At 38.7% G+C, this 19,614-nt stretch overlaps 1 protein-coding gene across 12 annotated transcripts in view; it reads right to left on the bottom strand.

Moving 5' to 3' along the window:
* Nucleotides 1-19,614, bottom strand: part of hdac4 (histone deacetylase 4) — a 492,096-nt gene that overhangs the window by 208,207 nt on the left and 264,275 nt on the right. For all 12 annotated transcript variants that reach the window (XM_043693112.1, XM_043693104.1, XM_043693105.1 and 9 more), the window contains 2 exons: nucleotides 9,040-9,281; nucleotides 446-596 (listed from right to left, as the gene is read on the bottom strand). In XM_043693112.1, the coding sequence (XP_043549047.1) occupies nucleotides 446-596; nucleotides 9,040-9,281 (393 nt within the window). The remainder of the gene's footprint in view (nucleotides 1-445; nucleotides 597-9,039; nucleotides 9,282-19,614) is intronic.

The raw sequence follows: 19,614 nt of genomic DNA, 5'->3' as shown, positions 1-19,614 counted from the left end.
AAGCAAAACCGAGGACGTATTCAAGAGTAAAAGTTCTATTCTGTATATCATTATTATATTGTAAATAGATTTTAATAAAATACTAATAGAAATACTCTTTGATAAAATGACCAAATGATTCAGTTATCAACATCATAAATACTACAAAAGTAGTGCCAATACACTTAGCCAAGCTGGAGAACTGCAGGGAATACGTGTACTGCACCATTATATCTTTCTGAACCAGAAACAAATTAACTCCTAATCAGAGTTCAGATAATTAAAGTCAGCATTAAAATGAACTGCTAAACAAATGCAGGACTAAAATTCAGAATTAAGAATATCTAAATGCTTTGTAGACATGTTTTTAACTTGCAACTTCAACTATTGGCTCAATGAAACTCTTTTTAGCCATATACTTTGCTGGATATTTCTATCAATGTTTAACAAACGTGATATTTCTTACTTTCTTTTCCTTTCTCTTTATTCTTTAGCAGCATGAGTTTCTGTTCTCGGTGTTGTTTCTCCATCTCCTGCTCCTGACGATGCTGCTCTAGTTTACGCTGTTGTTCCAAAATTTCTTGTTGGTGCTTCAATGCAAGCAAGTCCTGCTGGTGCTTAAAAAACAAAAACAGGGAGAGTCACAGAGTCATACAGCATGGAAACAGACCCTTTGATCCAACCAGTCCATGCCAAATTCCAAACTAAACTTGTCCCATTTTCCTGTGCTTGGCCCATATCCCTTCAAACATTTCTTATTCATGTACTTATTCAAATATCCAAACATTATAACTGTACCCGCATCCACAATTTCCTCAGGAAGTTCATTCCACGCATGAACACTCTCTGCGTAAAAAAGTTGCCTCTCATGTCTTAGATTAGATTAAATTCCTTACTGTGTGGAAACAGGCCCCCTGGCCCAACCAGTCCTCTTTAAATCTTTCTCCCCTCACCTAAAAATATGCCCAAACACTTAAAATCCCCTGTCCTAGGGAAAAGACTTCTGCCATTCACTTTATCTCCATCCATCATGTTTTTATAAATCTCTACAAGGTCACCCCTCAACCTCCTACATTCCAGAGAAAAAAGTCCCAATCTATCCTTATAACTCAAACTCTTCATTCCCGGTTACATCCTAGTAAATCTTCTCTGAATTTTCTCTAGCTTAATAATATCCTTCAGTAAGTGGTTTATGTTTACATTTCAATGATATAATAACTGATCTTTTCTCTACAGCACTAAATCTACTGTAACTGCAAAATTTATGACAGTTTCTACATTACAACCAACAAGGTGAATTGGCTATGCTAAACTGTCCACAGTGTTAGGTGCATTAGTCAGAGGGAAATGGGTCTGGGTGAGTTACTCTTCGGAGGGCCAGCGTGGACTTGTTGGGCCGAAGGGCCTGTTTCTACACCGTAGGGAATCTAATCTAATCTAAACAAAAATCAAACTGTGTGATTTGTTTCAGGCAAGCATCCTTCTGTAATATTCAAATCTGTGAAGTACAGCCTATTTGCATCAAAATTTACATCAACTCAACAGTACCGAGTATGTCAGAAAAGAATAATGCCCACCCACAAGGTGGAAGTCAATTTTGCTCTTGCCATTTTTGGTTCCGTAACAGTGGATCATATACCGGACTAGGACACATCAACTATCACACAATAAACCACAGGGAAAACAGGCAATGTTTTATTATATATCGACAAACTTGGTTGGTTGTCTCTACCCTGTTGCAAAACTGTCAATGGAGAGTTTTCCATAGGTAGGGTAAATGGTGGTAAATTAAAGAAACGGTGGTGGTGAGAGGTTGTGACTTCGGATTGGCTTTAATGATATGATTAGTTTTGCATCAGCTCTAACAAGAGTTTTATTTAGACAACCATTGCTTAAAAATTAGTTTCTTTTCTGTTCTCAGAGTGTAAACAGCGCTAACAAAGCTACGTTTATTAATTCTTCCTAGTTGTCCGGCATAGGTAGTCGTGAATCTTCTCTCAGAATGACTAAAGGTACTTCGGTCTAATGGTGGTGATCTGATGTTGTTAGGAGTACAGTTCTAAGATGGAGATCCAGTGATCATGAAGGAGATGACATACATACAACTGAGGATGATATGTAACTTGGAGGGAAATTTTCAAGTGCTGCCATGCTATCGTTTTGCTGCTTGTTCTTTGCAATGGCAGAGTTTCTTGGCTATACAGTACTGTTGTTATCCTTTGGATAGCAGATACTATAGCCACAGTGGCAGGTGTTATAAAAGATGTATACTGAATTTAGCCTGATTAATTAAATGGGCTGCTCTATCTTAGATAATGTTGAGCTTCCTGAAATATTCTGCAATGCTTTTTTACAAGCTACTGGTGGTCATTATGTTCATGACCGAGTGAAGAAATTGAGAGGGTTCACTGTACTAGGGCACATAACTATCACACAATAAACCACAGGGAAAACAGTCAATAAACTACTGTCTTGTCAAAACATTCATGATCAGTGATGTTACAAAGTGGGACCATTTAATTGTGGCTCCATTCAATGAAACTCAGCAGTTACTATTATACGCTACTTTAAATTTTGAAGCAGAAAAGGGGAATACTGAATCATACATAATTTTCTAAATATGTTCTTCAAACGTAATTCTATATTTGAGGGTAGGATTGTCACATTGGGTCACCAGTCTAAAAACACATTTTGTTGACTTCCTTAAAAAGTACAATTCTTATATTATTGTTTAACAATAAAAAGAAAACAAATATCTTAAACATCATAAAACACGTTTCAAAACTGTGGTACAAGAACTTCTTACTTGTGGCAAACTATTCTTCCCCATTCACTGTTTTTCTAATATATGAATAGGAATATATGTTATAGCGAAAATACCATATACTATAGATTGCAAGTACATTCTTCTATTGTTTTAACACATGCTGTTCATTCAATTTCATTGTTACTGCGTAATGACAACAGATGGGAAAAACTAACTCCTTGCTGACAGTTAAATTAGTGTAAATTGAAACCACTCCAGATGTCTGTGGTTTAACTTTGGTGGTGATACTAGTTCAAGGTTTAGTGTAATTTTCATTGCTTCCATTACACTTGGATGCTTATCATCACCACCTGTCACACCCATAAATGACATTAACAGTTGCTCCCTGACAAGATAGAGATCAAAAACGTAAACTGAAAATTCTCTTAAGAGAGGTGACCTTTACTTATATTTTGAGCTTAAATAAATAAATGGGACAAAGTACTTTAGATAGAAATTTTCTTTAATTATCAGTTTAACTTGAATTACTATGTTTATATATGGGCACAGATGGAGATTAATCAAATATAGTTTAAGAATAAAGGAGATCTCAAACACCATCTACAGTTATCTTACTTGCATTCAGCTTTTTCTTCATTGAACCTGCTTTGTGCCTTTTGATCTGTCTCACACATATATATTGCATCTTTTTTGTCCTTTTCCCTATTATTACACTTGGTCATATATTAGTTTTACATTTTAAAAACAAAATCAACATTAAGCATCATAATCAAAAATCTTACATTATACACAGGTCAGCATACTAATACATTCTAGAGCAATGTGATTTGGTCATATTGTTGCTTATGAAAAATTAAATCAGTACCCTTGTGTTGTGACTTTTTGAATAAAATGCAAGTTTTAATTATTGTGGGATAGTTGGCATTGTGCTGGAACATGGACTGCATTAAATTAAGAAGGCAGCTCACTAGGACCTTCTCATGGACAATTAGAGGTGACAAAAAAGGTTGACCTTGCCAGTGATGATCACATCCCATGAACAGATATAAAAAACATAAGTAATGAGTCTAGAAGCATGGTTAATACATAAACATTAACCTACCTTCCCCTTTTAAGGCTACTTCTTGGTGTACTTTCAGAGTGCAAGAGTTATACATAAAATTCTGAAGAGAATTTCAGACCAATATTCCTACTAAAAGTTTCTCTAGATTGATAGCTGCTTAGCTTCTCTGCATAACAATCTTTCCAGCTTGCCAGATTCTTTATATCCTCTTTAGCAAGATGCTAGAAGTCTGAAGAATCGCTAATGTTGTTTAAGGATGGCAACAGGGATGATCTAGGAAATTACAGGCCTTATATCATTGGTAGGGAAATTTCTGGAGAAGATTCTGAGGTACAGGATTTACACACACATGAAAAAGAATGGATTTCTTAGAGATAGTCAGCATGGCTTTGTGCGAGGAAGTCTTGTCACACAAATTTTATTGAGGCATTTGAGGAAGTAATGAAGATGATTGACGATGAAAGGGCAATGGATGTTATCTACTTATTAAAGCACGGACTTCAGTGAAGCATTTGACAAGGTCCTTTATGGTAGGATGGTCAGAAGATTAAGTCTCACAGGATCCATGATGTGTTGGTAAGTTGCCTACAAAATTGGCTCATCCATAGAGACGGAGGGTAGTTGTGGAGAGGTAATGTCTGACTTGAGGTCTGTCCCCAGTGATGTCCCACAAAGATTAGTGCTGGACCACTATTATTTGCAATATATGTAAATGATTTGGATGAAAATGTTGCAGTCTGATTATTAAGTTTGCAGACAACACAAAAATTGGTAGATTTGTGGATAGTGAGGAAGGATATCAAATGATGCAGCAGCATATAAATCAGCTGGAAAGCTGGGTGGAGAAATGGCAGAAGGAGTTTAATCCGGACAAATGTGAGGTGATGCTTTTTGGGAAGTTAAATACAAGAGGAAACATACAGTAAATAGCAGAAGCATTAAGAACGTGATATCAAGAGGAATCTTGGGGTCCAAGCCCATAATTTCCTAAAAGTGGCAACACAAGTGAATAAGATGGTAAAGGCGGTGTATGGCATACTCACCTTCGTTAGTTGGGGCATTGAGTATAAAAGTTGGCACATCATTTTCCAGCTGTATAAGACTTTAGTTAGACCACATTTGGAGTAGTGTGCACTTCTGGTCCCCACACTATAGGAAGGATGTGGAGGCTTTGGAGAGGATTCACAAGAAGCTTACCAGGATGTTGGCCTGGATTTGAGTGTATTAGCCATAAGGAGAAATTGGACAAAGTTGGATTTTTTTTCGCTAGAGTGTCAGAAACTGAAGAGCAATTTGACAGAAAAATATAAAATTATGAGAAATTATGGATAGGATGGACAGTCAGAATCTTTTTCCTCGGGCGGAAATGTCAAATACCAGGATATATAGGTTTTAAGGTGAGAGGGGGAAAGTTTAAGGCAGATGTGCCAGGCAAGTTTTTTTTTTAAAACAGTGAGTGTAGGTGCCTGGAAAGCACTACCAGGAAAGATGACGCTCATTCATCAGGTGAACTTACCTTGTGTTGTGTGACTGACTTTGTCCACCCCAGTCTAACACTGGCATCTCCAGATCAGGGAAGGTGATAGAAGCAGATAAGATAGCAAGGTTGAAGAGGCATTTTGACAGACACGTGAACAGGCAGGGAAGAGAGGGATCCTGACCATATGCAGATAGATGCGATTAATTTAAAATGGCATCATGGTCCGTGAAGACATAGTGGGCCAAGAGGCCTATTCCTGTGCTGTACTACTTTGTTCCTATGTTCTATGATTGTCACAAAATGAAAACAAAATAACTGAATTGCCATTGCTTTACAAATTTTGTAAAAATTATTGTTTAATTGAAACATATTAGTGCTAATTCAAAAATATATTGTCAGGTCAGCAGTTTGACAGATCAGAGATATCAAGTGTCCAAAAAGTGGTAGAGATAGAGCTGCACCACATTGGCATACATACGGAACCTATTGCGTTTCTGGATGATAAAAGTGAACAGCATATGAATGGGAAATATAAGGGAACCAAAGATCAATTTTTGCAGGACTCCAGGTAAGAGTGGGCAAAGAAGCAATTGCAAATGATTCTCTACAGTTATTGAATTTCTAAAATGTCAATTAATTTCAATTATTTATGACTTAATTTTTGTATTTCAAATTCTCTTCATTTCCTTCTCCATCCGCTCTCATCTCCAGTAACTGCAAGAAATTCATGGATTTCTTTATCCATGTTCAAGATGATTCATTCAGCTGTCAATCCATTACCTTGACTCCTGTACCTACAGGATCAAACGTTCTCCAAGGCCTCAAACTGGTCTTGAATCTTTATTTCGTTTCTCTCCCATCTCTTTTACCCTCTCTCATTTTGGCCAGGAGTCCTGCTCTTAACAAACTTATATCACAACTCTCTATCCTTGCCCCATGTTTTTATGAACAGTTCACTTTTCACATGTTGTCCTCCTCTCCTTAAAATCTGCTATCACTCTTAACAACAAATAACCGAGCCCATCACCCCAATAAACTACCTACCATCTCATTTCCAATATCTCTTTCTGTTACAAAGTTCTTGAATGCATTGCTGTCTCCCAAATGTACCCAGATCTTTCCCAGAACTCCCTGCATGACTTCTGCAGAACCAGAGTGGTGGCGGAAGATTTGGGAGAGGCGAATATAGGCTTACAAAGCCAGAAGGTTTGTCAAAATTACTGGCCAGCTATTTGGACGATGATGCCCAGAGTGGGGCAGAAAGCAACAGAGTATACAACCATAGGAAAACAGCAGTAAATAGGGTCAAAGAGAGGGAAAAAGTGCTATTAGGAAAACTTAATGCTCCCTTATTTGAATGCACATCATATTTGGAATAAAGTAGATTATTTAACCACATAAATACAGGTTAACAGGTATGGTCTTACAGCCATTAAGGAGACATGGTTACAAGGAGGTCAAAGCTGGGAATTAAATATTCAGGGTTTTGTGACTTTTCAAAACATCAGGCAGGATGGAAAGGCTGGTGCAGTAGCATTTGTGGTGCAGGTTAGTTTAGTACAACGGCAAGAAATGATCCTGAATCAGAAGAATTCATAATTCATAAGGCAAGAAATAAAAAAACGAAAGAAGACAATGGAAGGAGTAAGACAACAGGCTCTCCAACAGTAGCTAAATGGTGGGACTGAGAATAAATCAGGAGATAATGAGAGCATGTAACAATCATTGGTGATTTTAGTTTTCACGTAGAATGGGACAGTCGGATTGGCAGAGGAAATTATGACGAAGAATTCCTTGGGGCATTTGGGACAGGGTCATGGAACAACATATTGTGCATCCAGCAAAGGATCAGGCTGTTTTGGACCTGGTGATGTGTAATGAAACAAGTTTAATAAATGGTGCCAGAGTAAAAGATCCTCTCGGAAACAGTGACCATAACATGGTATAATTTAGCTTTTATTGGAGATGGAGGAACTTGGTTTGGAAGCAACTGTGCTAACCTTAAATAAGGGTAATTACAAAGAAAATGAGAGCAGATCTGGCTGGAGTGATCTGGGGAAGGAGTTTAGCAGCAAAAAATGGTTGAAGACTATTTAAGAAAAGCTAATTAGTCTGTTATTGCAAAATGGTCAAGTCTATTATAAAGGAAGTAGAGTATATAGAAATACATAATATGATCAAGCAGAGTTAGCATGGCTTCATGAAGGGGAAATCCGACCATAATTTTGTATCATACTGAATTTATATAGAAAATCCTACATCTGAGGAACATTTCAATGGAACGAAGTTGCTCTCAATTAAAAAAGGATGTTCACTAATATGTCTACAGCATTCCCATTGTCACCCTGTGTAAAACTAACAAATCGTTGAAAAAAATGAAAAGAGGAGGAAATCCAGTTATTTGGTTTTTCTGACATTGAAGGTTATGGTGTGCAAGAAAGCTACTGTCTAGCTAGGGAAACCTTTAGTCAGAATAATTGGAGTTTAACTGACTTCAGTGGTTGGATTTAAAAGTGGTTGGATTTAAAAGAGGTTGAGGTCCAGATGAGATTTGAGCAAGTGTGCACCTTCGCACTGCCAATCTCTATGCAATTTCCCACCATAATTCCAAATGAATGAGAAAGGCTCGCTTTGACTGAGATAGACTGCCACCAACAAGCAATAGGTGGCCAAATGAGGCTAGTCAGAATATAATTCAGTAATCTTTTAAGACCCTAGTTGCACATTGACTGGACTAGTCAGCAATGCAGACTATACACGGTGACCTGGAGAACGTCAGAGAGGTAAGTAGCGAGGAGGTGGTTCAAATGAAGGACCATTTCCCATCTTTCAGCTCTACAACTGCTACCAGGGCAGAGCTGGCCTTGCCCTGGAACAGTTGCCCTTCCTCAATCAAACCAAGGGAACATACCATTTTGAAAAAATAAAACTAACTTAACTTCCTGTGTCCCTTGCTGGTTGCACACTCACACTAACAGTTCCCACCAGTCTACTGTGATCGATCAGATGGTAAGCCTGGACTTTAAATGGCTGGTACATTAAAAATTGCAGTGAGGTTGAGATCCAGAACTGGTCCCAACGTTCTGTTGTAATTCTGGATTAAATATTCAGCATGACACTTATGGACATCATTTCCCACTGCAGGTACAGAAGTGTGTTGGGCTGCTATTTAATTATTACATATACTTAAGCGCAAGATTGTCCTACATTTTCTTTTAAAAGTGTCTGCCCTATACAAAAATAAAGAACCAAAATAATATTACTGATTTAATTTTCAATTGACAGCACCAAGACCACTCATGGTCATTGTGTTATTATCATAATACACCTTTAACTCTGCAGTAATGTTTATCTTTATAGCCATATTGTGTTAAAAGAACAGGAAGTCATTATTACAGTTCTGTTTCCTTAAAATAGACTCCGATTGTTCGATATGTCATTCCCGTCGCTTCAACGGTAAAACTTATCTTTTGATAGTTTTTTTGTGCATCTGTTCTGATATCTCATTTTGTGGTTCTGCCTTTTTATTCATACTGCTCATAAGCACCTTGAGACATTTTATATAATAACTCCATTTAATGTTGTAAGGAACACAAGATGCTGTTAGAAATAATCTATGACAATAGCTGAAATCAGAGTATCAAATTAACTACACCCTTATACTTGAGTTCAGAACACATACACCATTACGATAAAAAGATCAAAGGTCCAGCTTGAATTGGTCAGTGTGGTTTTAATATCTTGGATTACCTTTATGTGCTCTTGCAGTTGGGCTTCATGTTGTCGTGAGAGCTGCTCATGTTGTCTCTGAAATTCTGCTATTAGAAGCTGACGTTGGATTTGCTGTTTTTGTTTCAGAGCAATGAGTTCTTGTTGTAGTTGCTGTTCTCGTACGTTGGGGTCAGCAGCTGGCACTGGAAATTGATGGTCAAGGCGAAGATCCATTGGTGTACTGGGCTGGACTTGAGAAGGCAATGCTGTGCTTATATCAACTATAAACAAAGAATACAATATAATTAAAAATATTGGAATGCGATGCTGATTTTATCAGCTCCAGAATCATAAAGAAACACACCCACAAATTCAAAATCTCTACTGCTACAGGTATAGGTAATGTCCAGTTTACACAATCTCCGTTGTAAACAGATAAATACAACTGACTTCCTTGATATTCCTGAGTGCCTCTGGTTTTGAGAGTATGCCAGCAAGCAGTACGGTAAATCACAGGGCAGAATACGAACAAGAATACAAAACTAGTTCACTCTGGAACTGGATTCTAGTGAATTTTACACAAGGTAAATTTGTAAATGAATTTGTCTGGATAAACTGAAGAAAAATTGACATGCATGCACACACTTGGGTTGTGCAGAAGCAGTCTGTCTATTTTAGGGGGAGGACTGTTTAAACATTTCTATGTGACAGAAACAAAATGCAGTGTGACTGAAAAGACTAGGAAATTCCTGTGAATGAAGTTAATCAGAAAATAATTTAATCTCTAGAGTGTTCCAACCTATCTTAATGAAGACTTCAATCTTTCCAATAATTATTTCCTCAGGTAATTTGTTTTCATCTTCATTGAAATCTAAAAACTTTTCTTCGATTCCGGGAAGGTTTCAATACATTATAAATCAGCAAATGTAATTCTCTAATTCAAAGAGGGAGGGAAACAAGCTGGTGCTACAAGTTCGATAGGCTGGCATCTGCTACAGGGAAATGTTAGAAACTAATACTAAAGACATTATAACAGGGTATTTCAAAAACTTCACTGTATTCAGGCAGAGTGAACATAGTTTTGTGAAAAGGAAATCATGTTTGACTTTCTAGAGTTCTTTGAAGTAGTAACATGCTGTGGACAAAGCGAAAATGATAGATGTACTGTATTTATACTTCAATTAAGGCATTTGATAGAAGCTGCAAAGTTTATTGTGGAAACTAAATACTCATTGTGCAGGGAATAACATATTGATAGGGACAGAAAATTGACTAGCTAATCAGGACCATTAGGTATAAATGGGTCATTTTCTGGCTAACAAGATGTAACGAGTGAATGGAGTTTTACAATTAATATAAATGACTTGGATGAAGAGACCAAAATTATGGGTGCTAAATTTGCTGATGAAACAAAGATAGATAAGAAAGTAAGTCATAAAGAGATCATAAGGAGGCTACAAAAGTGGGCTAAGATCTGGCAAATGGGGGAGAATGTTGAAAAGTATGAAGCTGTCCTTTTTTTTTATTCATTCACTTGTAGGCCAGACCAGGTAAGGATAGCAAACTTTCTTCCCTAAAGGCCATTTTCAGCAGGGACAATAAACATTTTTTAAATGGTCAGAGGGATCTCAGTGTCCCAGTCCTTGGATCGCAGAAGGTTAGCTTGCAAATAAATCAATTAATTAGGAAAGCCAACAATATTATTTATTACAAGAGGAAGGAATTCCAAAAATATATGCAAGAGAGGTTCTGTTTCAATACATAGGGATTTGGTGAGACCACATCTGGAGTACTGTGCACAAATTGATTCAACGTGGTCTTCTTAAACAAGGAAATATATCATTGTATTTAAGGTGGGTTACCAGACTAATGCCTCAAATAGACAGGTGTCTTATGAGTAAGGTTGGATTGACTAGGCTTGTATCTAGAGTTTGGAAAATGAAGAGGCAACTTGATTGAAACAAGATGGTCCTAAGGGGATTTGACAAAGTAGTTGTGGAAAAAATGTTTTCTCCTCTGGAGCTTCTAGAACTAGAGGTCACAATTGACAAAACAAGGGGTCACCCATTTAAGAGATGAGAAATCTTCTCACAGAAGCTGTAAAAGGTGGTGGTAGCAGATTCCTTGAATGTTTAAGGCAGAAGATGATAGATGTTTGACAAGTTGAGTGATGATGAGTTTCACGGGTAGACAAGAATGTAGAGTAAATAGATCAGCCATGATCTTCATGAATAACAGAGCAACTCTTGGGCTGAGAGGTTAATGCCTACTTCTATTTCATATGATCAAAACCTCACAACAACAGTGACAACAGAATAGTTAATTATTGCTGAAAGAGTATTGAAAAAATAACTTTGCCACTAATTAGATATACAGAAACATTGAATGTTCTTAAAGTGTTAATGTGGAAATGACAGATGATGCAAATTTGATATCCAACTGGATCTCAAAATTGAAAGTCTATTAAAAAAAAGTTTCAGTAGAGAACAACTCAGCTCTGTTTAAAACTTGCAAGAAAATAATTGCACTGTGGATGTGAAACGATAACAAAGTGCAGGTGAAACTCTCAGTCTCACAGCATCTTGAGAGAAAAGAACTGACTTATGGTTCGAGGCCAATAGCCCTTTATCAGAAATCAAGAAAAAAAAATTGGCATAGTAGGAAACAGTGGATGGACTGCTGCAATGCAATCATGTTGACCTGAGGAATGTTAGCATTAGGTATGGCTAAAACATCCTTGATAATCAGACAATTTATCTTCATCACGCTAATATGGTGGGGACGGGTGTACTTACAACATTTAAATGGCATCTGGATAGGCAAGAAAATAAGAAGGATTTAAAAGGATATAGGTTAAATGCTGGCAAATGGGACTAGGTAAAAATAGGATATCTAGTCCGCACGGGTGAGTTGGACTGAAGGGTCTGTTTCCTTGCTGCATTGTGGAGGTGCTGGTGTTGGACTGTGGGGGGATAAAGTCAAAACTCATACAACATCGGATTATAGTCCAACACGTTTATTTGAAACCGCAAGCATTCGGAGTCCCTGTTCCTTCCTCAGGCATCTAGTGTGAGAGAATACATCAGACACAGAATTTATAGTAAAAAATCAAAGGATTATTTCAAATAAACCTGTTGGATTATAACCTGGTGTTGTGTGATTTTTTTTACTCTGTCCATGCTAATTGACTCTATGACAATTGTGAGAGACTTTTGATCTCTCTCAAGGAAGTTGAAAGTTATTGGGTGGGGGACAGGAAAATGGAGTTCAGGTCACAATCATATCCGATATGACCATGGGGAACTTGAATAGGCAAATGGCACACTTCTGACCCTTTATTTATGATTTTAAGGGGACTCAAATCTGTTCGACACAGAGGAAGGCAATTTTTAAAAACAACCATTATCAACAAATCTACTTTCTGAGGAAAACAACATTTCAGTCTTGCAAATATATATTGAGTGCATTTACTAGAAAATGTACAGAACAATAACACTACTCTACATACATTTATCAATGGATTAAGAATGAGCTTATTATTCAAAGATATTCAAGTTGTTGAACACAAGATAATCGCACACTAACCAAGGTTAAGAAAGCAATTCAATTTTTTGAATTTGCATTTGAAGCATAATTAATGTCAAAAAAAAATGTTTGACCTTTCAAGGTTCATATATGACTCAATACAATTGAAGATCTTCCATTCCCTCAATGGAACAAAGTACGTTGAAGAGAACCTGCCACTGTTGAAAATATTAGTACGGTGGAGATTGTTGTGGGATAAAGAGAACTGCTTACGTTTATGCCCATTTCATCTGCTGTTTAATTGTAAAATTTGTTTATTTGTAACATCTTCTTTCACTATTGATTCTCATTCCAATGAACTGTTAGCAGGAAGAGCAGAGGTACTGACAAGGAAATGTTTTTTTAAATGGAAATATACACATGTCCTATGGCATGACTATTCTGAGGGGGGCATTCTAACACTTGGTGGGTTAACCAAAACATGCAGTTGCATTCAGATAGCATCTGAGCATTCTTGGGCTGAGGACAAGGGTTTAACAATCATCAGCAATGCTAGATCATGGGATTGTTAACCATAAGCTTGCTGTCTTTATTCAGTATGCACGTCAAGTCATTTCAAATACGAAACTCAGTGAAATTTTATCACCAAAACGTATGTGTTCTTGTTTGTGGTGGTGGTTAGGGTGGGGGATCCATTATTGACCCTTTAAGCAGCCCAGGAATAAGTGCAGTCTCCCACCATAAAATCATTCCTAGGATGTGGATAATGCTAAGCAGGAAGCATTTACTGGCCATTTATTGAGCACGTTCAGAGTCAAGTGTTTGATTCTTCTGTGGGCTAAAACTACATGTATTTCTCTTCTTAAGAGGCTATTAGTCAACTTTTGTTTTTACAGCAACCAGCACTCTCCAGTCATTTTTCCTGTCTATCCATAATTTAGTGAAGTTGCAATCTCTTGGTTCTTCAGCTGGTGTCAAAATCACTGCACAACTATTGCCATAAACATTCTGTTTCACTATATGCTCGAGGGGAACAGTTTATTTTAAAATATAGGAACAGGACTCATGGTTTACTACATTATTCCACAGATTCTGTGGGCACTTAGACTGCAAATTGCAATCATCAATCTAAGCAGCTCAGCTGCCTCCACAGGGCACCCAGGATCTGTGTGAGTACAGTATGTAGCAGCAATACTTCTCAATCAGACTCAAGAAACCTCACTAAGCCAAAGAGGGCTAAATCTCTGCGCAAGCACTCTTAACACTTTAAAAATCTGAAATCTGACCTCAAGCCATCTTCAAATCTCCCAAATTTATTTAGGTTTTAAAAGAATTGGTACAGCAGTAAACAGCTTAACCTAAAGAGGCAATTAGCCATTTAAATACTTTAATGATGCTGACAGATTCTGATTTCATTTGGTTTTTGGGTTTAATAACATCCCTCTCTGGATAGGGGATCGGACTTTCACTATTTCCAGAGATGGGGAGGATGGGACAATAGAGGCATTTGATAACAAATGTGAGAATTTTACAAACAAGCCAGGACAGAGATGATAGGGGAAATGTGAGTTAAGACCTGCACATTATGGGATAACCTCAAGTTTACAGACAGTACAACATAGGAGACCAACCAGGAATGTGTTGTAAAATTAACATTTTTAAGAAAAACAAGTTTCAACATATGAGCTAAGTCAAGATCAAAGGTGGGCAAAACAGTGGAAGTCTTAGAGCTGGTGTGGGCCAAATATGACACCAAGACTTCAAACAGTCTGGTTCAATTTCAGGTAATTGCTAGTGATAGGTGTTAAGGAACAATGGACGGCACGGTGGCTCAGTGGTTAGCAGTGCTGCCTCACAGCACCAGGGTCCCAGGTTCGATTCTAGCCTCGGGTGACTGGCTGTGTGGAGTTTGCACATTCTCCCCGTGTCTGCGTGGGTTTCCTCCAGGTGCTCCGGTTTCCTCCCACCGTCACAAAGATGTGCAGGCCAGGTTAATTGGCCATGCTAAATTGCCCATAGTGTTAGGTGCATTAGTCAGAGGGAAATGGGTCTGGGTGGGTTACTCTTTGGAGGGTCAGTGTGGACTTGGTGGGCCGAAGGGCCTGTTTCCACACTGTAGAGAATCTAATCTAAACGTTTGTGGTGAGGTCCAAAACAATGTGCTTTTTTAATCTTTCATCATTGAACTGGAGAGAACTTGACTCATTTGGTATGGAATGTCAACAAACAGTGCGACAATTTAAACACAATGGAGAAGTCGATAAAGTGTGGCACAGGAAAAAACACAGCAAGTTAGGCAACACCTGAGGAGCAAGACAATTGACATTTTGGGATTAACTTTCATCAGGACTGGGGAGAGGAAAGAGGGTTGGGAAATAATGGGGGAGGGGTGGGGCTTGGGGAAATAGGTGGGCAAAGGTAGGAGGTGACTGTGATAAATTGCTGGGAAGCGTGGAGTGGATAGGTAGGAAGAAAGATGCACAGGTAGGTCAGGTCAAGAGGGTGGAGCTGAGTCAGAGGGTTGGATCTGGGATAGGGTGGGGGGGAGGTGAGATTGTAAATTGTGAATTCAATGTTTAGTCCATGTGGTTGTAGGCTACCGAGGCAGAAGACAATGTGTTCCTCCTCTAGTTTAGGCAGAGGAGGAGACCCAGAATAAACATGCCATGGGGGAACTGGGAGGGGGAGTTGAAATAGATGGCTTTAGGAAGGTGGGGTTGGTAAGTGCATACAGACCAGAGATGTTCCTGAAATGTTCCAGAAGTTTGCGCTATGTCTCTTCGATGTAGAGGAGACCACTTCGAAAGCAACGGATGCAGTAAATGAGGTTTGAGGAAATGCAAGTAAATCTCTGCTGGATTTGGAATGATCCTTTGGGGCTTTGGATAGAGGTGAGGGGGGAGGTGTGGGCGCAGGGTTTGTGCCTCTTATGGCAGCAGAGAAAGGTGCCAAGTGTGAAGAGGGATTTGGTGGGGAGTGTGGACCTAATCAGAGAGGCACCGAGGGTACAGTCCCTATGGAATGCAGATAGGGGTTGGGAGGGAAATCAAGGTGAAGAAGTCAAAGAAAAATGATGGTAAAGTGGAGTTGAGTGTCGTCAGTATACAAGTGAAAACCAAGATGTATTTTCCAAATGATGCTATCAAACAACAAATAAGAGGAGCACAGGGATAGATCCTTAAGACACACCAGATTCGAAGTGGAGGAGCAGGATGAGAAGCCCTTACAGAAGACTTTCTGGCTGGAACCAGACGAATGCAGTCCCATCTAGTTGGATAACAGTGGAGAAGGTCAATTAGAGTCATAGAGACGTACAGCACGGAAACAGACCCTTCGGTCCAACTCGTCCATGCCGACCAGATATCCCAACCCAATCTAGTCCCACCTGCCAGTACCCGGCCCATATCCCTCCAAACCCTTCCTATTTATATAGCTATCCAGATGCCTTTTAAATGTTGTAATTGTACCAGCCTCCACCACTTCCTCTGGCAGCTCATTCCACACATGTAACACTCTCTCCGTGAAAAGATTGCCCTTTAGGTCTCTTTTATATCTTTTCTCTTTCACTCTAAACCTATGCCCTCTAGTTCTGGAATCCCCAACCCAGTGAAAAGTGTCTATTTATCCTATCCATGCCCCTCATGACTTTATCAACATCTGTAAGGTCACCCTCTGATGCTCCCGGGAAAACAGCCATAGTCTGTTAACCTCTCCCTATAGCTCAAATCCTCCAACCCTGGCAACATCCTCGTAAACCTTTTCTGAACTCTTTCAAGTTTCACAACATCTTTCCGATAGGAAGGAGACCAGAACTGCAAGCAATATTCCAACAGTGGCTTAACCAATGTCCTGTACAGCTGCAACATGACCTCCTAACTCCTGTACTCAATACTCTGACCAATAAAGGAAAGCATACCAAATGCCTTCTTCACTAGGAGAAAGTGAGGTCTTCAGATGCTGGAGACCAGAGTTGAAAAATGTGGTGCTGGAAAAACACTTCACTATCCTTCTTCACTATCCTATCTACCTGCGATTCCACTTTCAAGGAGCTATGAACCTGCACTCCAAGGTGTCTTTGTTCAGCAAAACTCCCTGGGACCTTACCATTAAGTGTATAAGTCCTGCTAAGTTTTGCTTTTCTAAAATGCAACACCTCACATTTATCTAAATTAAACTCCATCTGCCACTCCTCAGCCCACTGGCCAATCTGGTCAAGATCTTGTTGTAATCTGAGGTAACCTTCTTCGCTGTCCACTACACCTCAAATTTTAGTGTCAGCTGCAAACTTACTAACTCTACCTCTTATGCTCACATCCAAATCATTTACATAAATGATGAAAAGTAGAGGACCCAGCACCGACTCTTGTGGCCCTTCACTGGTCACAGGCCTCCAGTCTGAAAAACAACCCTCCACCACCACCCTCTGTCTTCTACCTTTGAGCCAGTTCTGTATCCAAATGGCTAGTTCTCCCTGTATTCCATGAGATCTAACCTTGCTCACCAGTCTCCCATAGGGAACCTTGTCAAACGCCTCACTGAAGTTCATATAGATCACACCTACTGCTCTGCCCTCATCAATCCTCTGTGTTACTTCTACAAAAACTCAATCAAGTTTGTGAGACATGATTTCCCATGCATAAAGCCATGTTGACTATCCCTAATCACTCCTTGCCTTTCCAAATGCATGTATATCCCTGTCCCTCATGATTCCCTCCAACAACTTGCCCACCACTGATGTGAGGCTCACTGATCTATAGTTTCCTGGCTTGTTCTTACCACCCTTCTAAACAGTGGCACCACGTTAGCCAACCTCCAGTCTTCTGGCATCTCACCTGTGACTATCGATGATACAAATATCTCAGTAAGAGGCCCAGCAATCACTTCCCTATCTTCCTGCAGAGTTCTAGGGTACACCTGATCAGGTCCTGGGGATTTATCTTCTTTTATGCGTGACATCCAGCACTTCCTCTTCTGTAATATGGACATTGACCAACTTAGCAATGGCTGCCAATGGTCTACCCATATTGGATTCTTTAGCACCACAAAAACAAACAATACACCTTCAAATTTCGAGGCTCCAGCCAATACCAAAATTTATTTTTTAAATATCTTGCATATCCATGGAATTTTACACCAGAAATGACATGCATTCCTTTTGTAGTTCATTATGGCACAATTTATATTTAAGACAATTTAGGAACTTTTTGAATGTGTTTTTTAGGGATGCAGATAAACAGATTTGATTTTGAAAAATAAATGCTCGACATTTTGAAATTTTCACATGATACTGTCATTAGACAGTAGTACAGATTTGCTGAAACATAAAACATTTTAAAAAATCATATTCACCGATGACACCTGGTAAAAATGCACTTAATAGGCAGTAGAGATTCAAATCCTTTACCTACATAATGCATGTCGTAAGAAAATCAGTACAGATATTCAACTCGGCACAATCAAATTTACAAAAGTTGTAAAATCTGCTATCTAAATATAAAAATGACAGAACTAAAATGAAAAAAAAATGAAAAGACAATCCAGTATATCCCGCCAAAGACTTGAATGATTTTTTTAAAAAAAGTGTATGGAATCTTTGTGTGATAACACCTGTTTTCTATTTCCACTTGCTATTTTGTCATCAGTTTCACAAAAAGTAAACAGGATGTGGACTACAAAGGACCAATGTACTGAGAATTCAAAATCAGCCTCCCAGAACAAAGAATTTATCATTACATACTGAACAAATGACTGCTTTCACAAACAACAGAAATATTTTTCATGAAAATGTGGCTATATCACTGCTGGAATAGTTTTATAACCTAAATGCTCATGACCAATTTCCCCTCTAACCCACATGAAGAGTGCCACCCTATACTGTTACCAAATCATTCTGTTGACAGTAACTTAACATTTAAAACCCTGAACAGTAATGCACGTTTCAAAATTCAGCCAAATGTCAGTGATTTCAGAGCACACACTATATCAGAAATATGTTGGATTCACAATGTACAATCTCAACTGTTATGCAGACTTTTGAGAGAGGATATTTGCCCATTCGTGCTTATTCGCAGTCTGCAGTGTTAAGTGCCCTGTTTGGAAATGATCCATCAAGGCTAAACCACCCAAAAACATTTTTCCTTATGGGCGACTAAAAGAACAGAAGAGAGGATGAGGGAAAATATGCATGGAGATATTGATTTTCCTACCCTAATTGAATTGAAGTTTGCAAACATTAGATTAAAATGCAAGATCCTCTTTAATAATTATTGCATGTGAATATCTGAATGTTTCCTGCGATTTACAAGCACTGGTCAATTTCTCGCACATGACATTAGAATCCTTATGCTACACCTAAATGAACTAACTAAAGCATCCAATAACTTTGGAACAGCAACTCTCCACTTCAATGGAATTAGATAGTGAGATCTTGTGGCAGCATTCCTACATTTGAGCCAAATCTGGGTTCAACTCCCACGCTGAAATTTCATGGGAGGATCTTTGATACTAGGTTTCAACAGGCTGATATACAGACTGGGAAACATTCAGACACCTAACCCTAATCCTATTGTACTGTCAGTGTGGAGGTGTGCAATGTACAGTTGCTGACATTTACCCAGATATGGCAGGCAAGGGAAAAATTGGTGCCAAGCTTGTTGGGTAGAGTTCTGAACAGCTTACCGAACGGATGAAAGTTCCTGTTCTGCCAGGGCCAGCAGTGGATGCCAGGTGTACAGACAACGCTAGCCTGGTCCAAGGTTTATACGCAGATTAAAACAGTCTCAGCTATTTTGAAGAATGCACAGCACTGCAGGAAGAAAGTCAACATCTTTCTCCACTCTGATAGCCTAAGAGATACCATCTTCTTTCCAATACTCTATTTGCTACTCTAACCAGTTCCCACCCAGGCTCATTGATACAAACTGGTATATTTTTAAAGATGATATATACATTCACTGAGATGGGAAGTGTCAATATTGCAGAATGGATATCTTTCTTACTTTTGTGAAGGATTAACAACTGTGGAAATCATATATCAAGTTCTTTTTTGCTACTGCTGTATTATTGTTCCAGTATACCAATGGTTCTGGT

Source organism: Chiloscyllium plagiosum, chromosome 7 (assembly GCF_004010195.1).
Source record: "Chiloscyllium plagiosum isolate BGI_BamShark_2017 chromosome 7, ASM401019v2, whole genome shotgun sequence".
In the NCBI taxonomy this organism is placed as follows: domain Eukaryota; kingdom Metazoa; phylum Chordata; class Chondrichthyes; order Orectolobiformes; family Hemiscylliidae; genus Chiloscyllium; species Chiloscyllium plagiosum.
The sequence above is the reverse complement of the archived record's forward strand: the minus strand, read 5'-3'. Positions and strand labels throughout refer to the sequence as shown.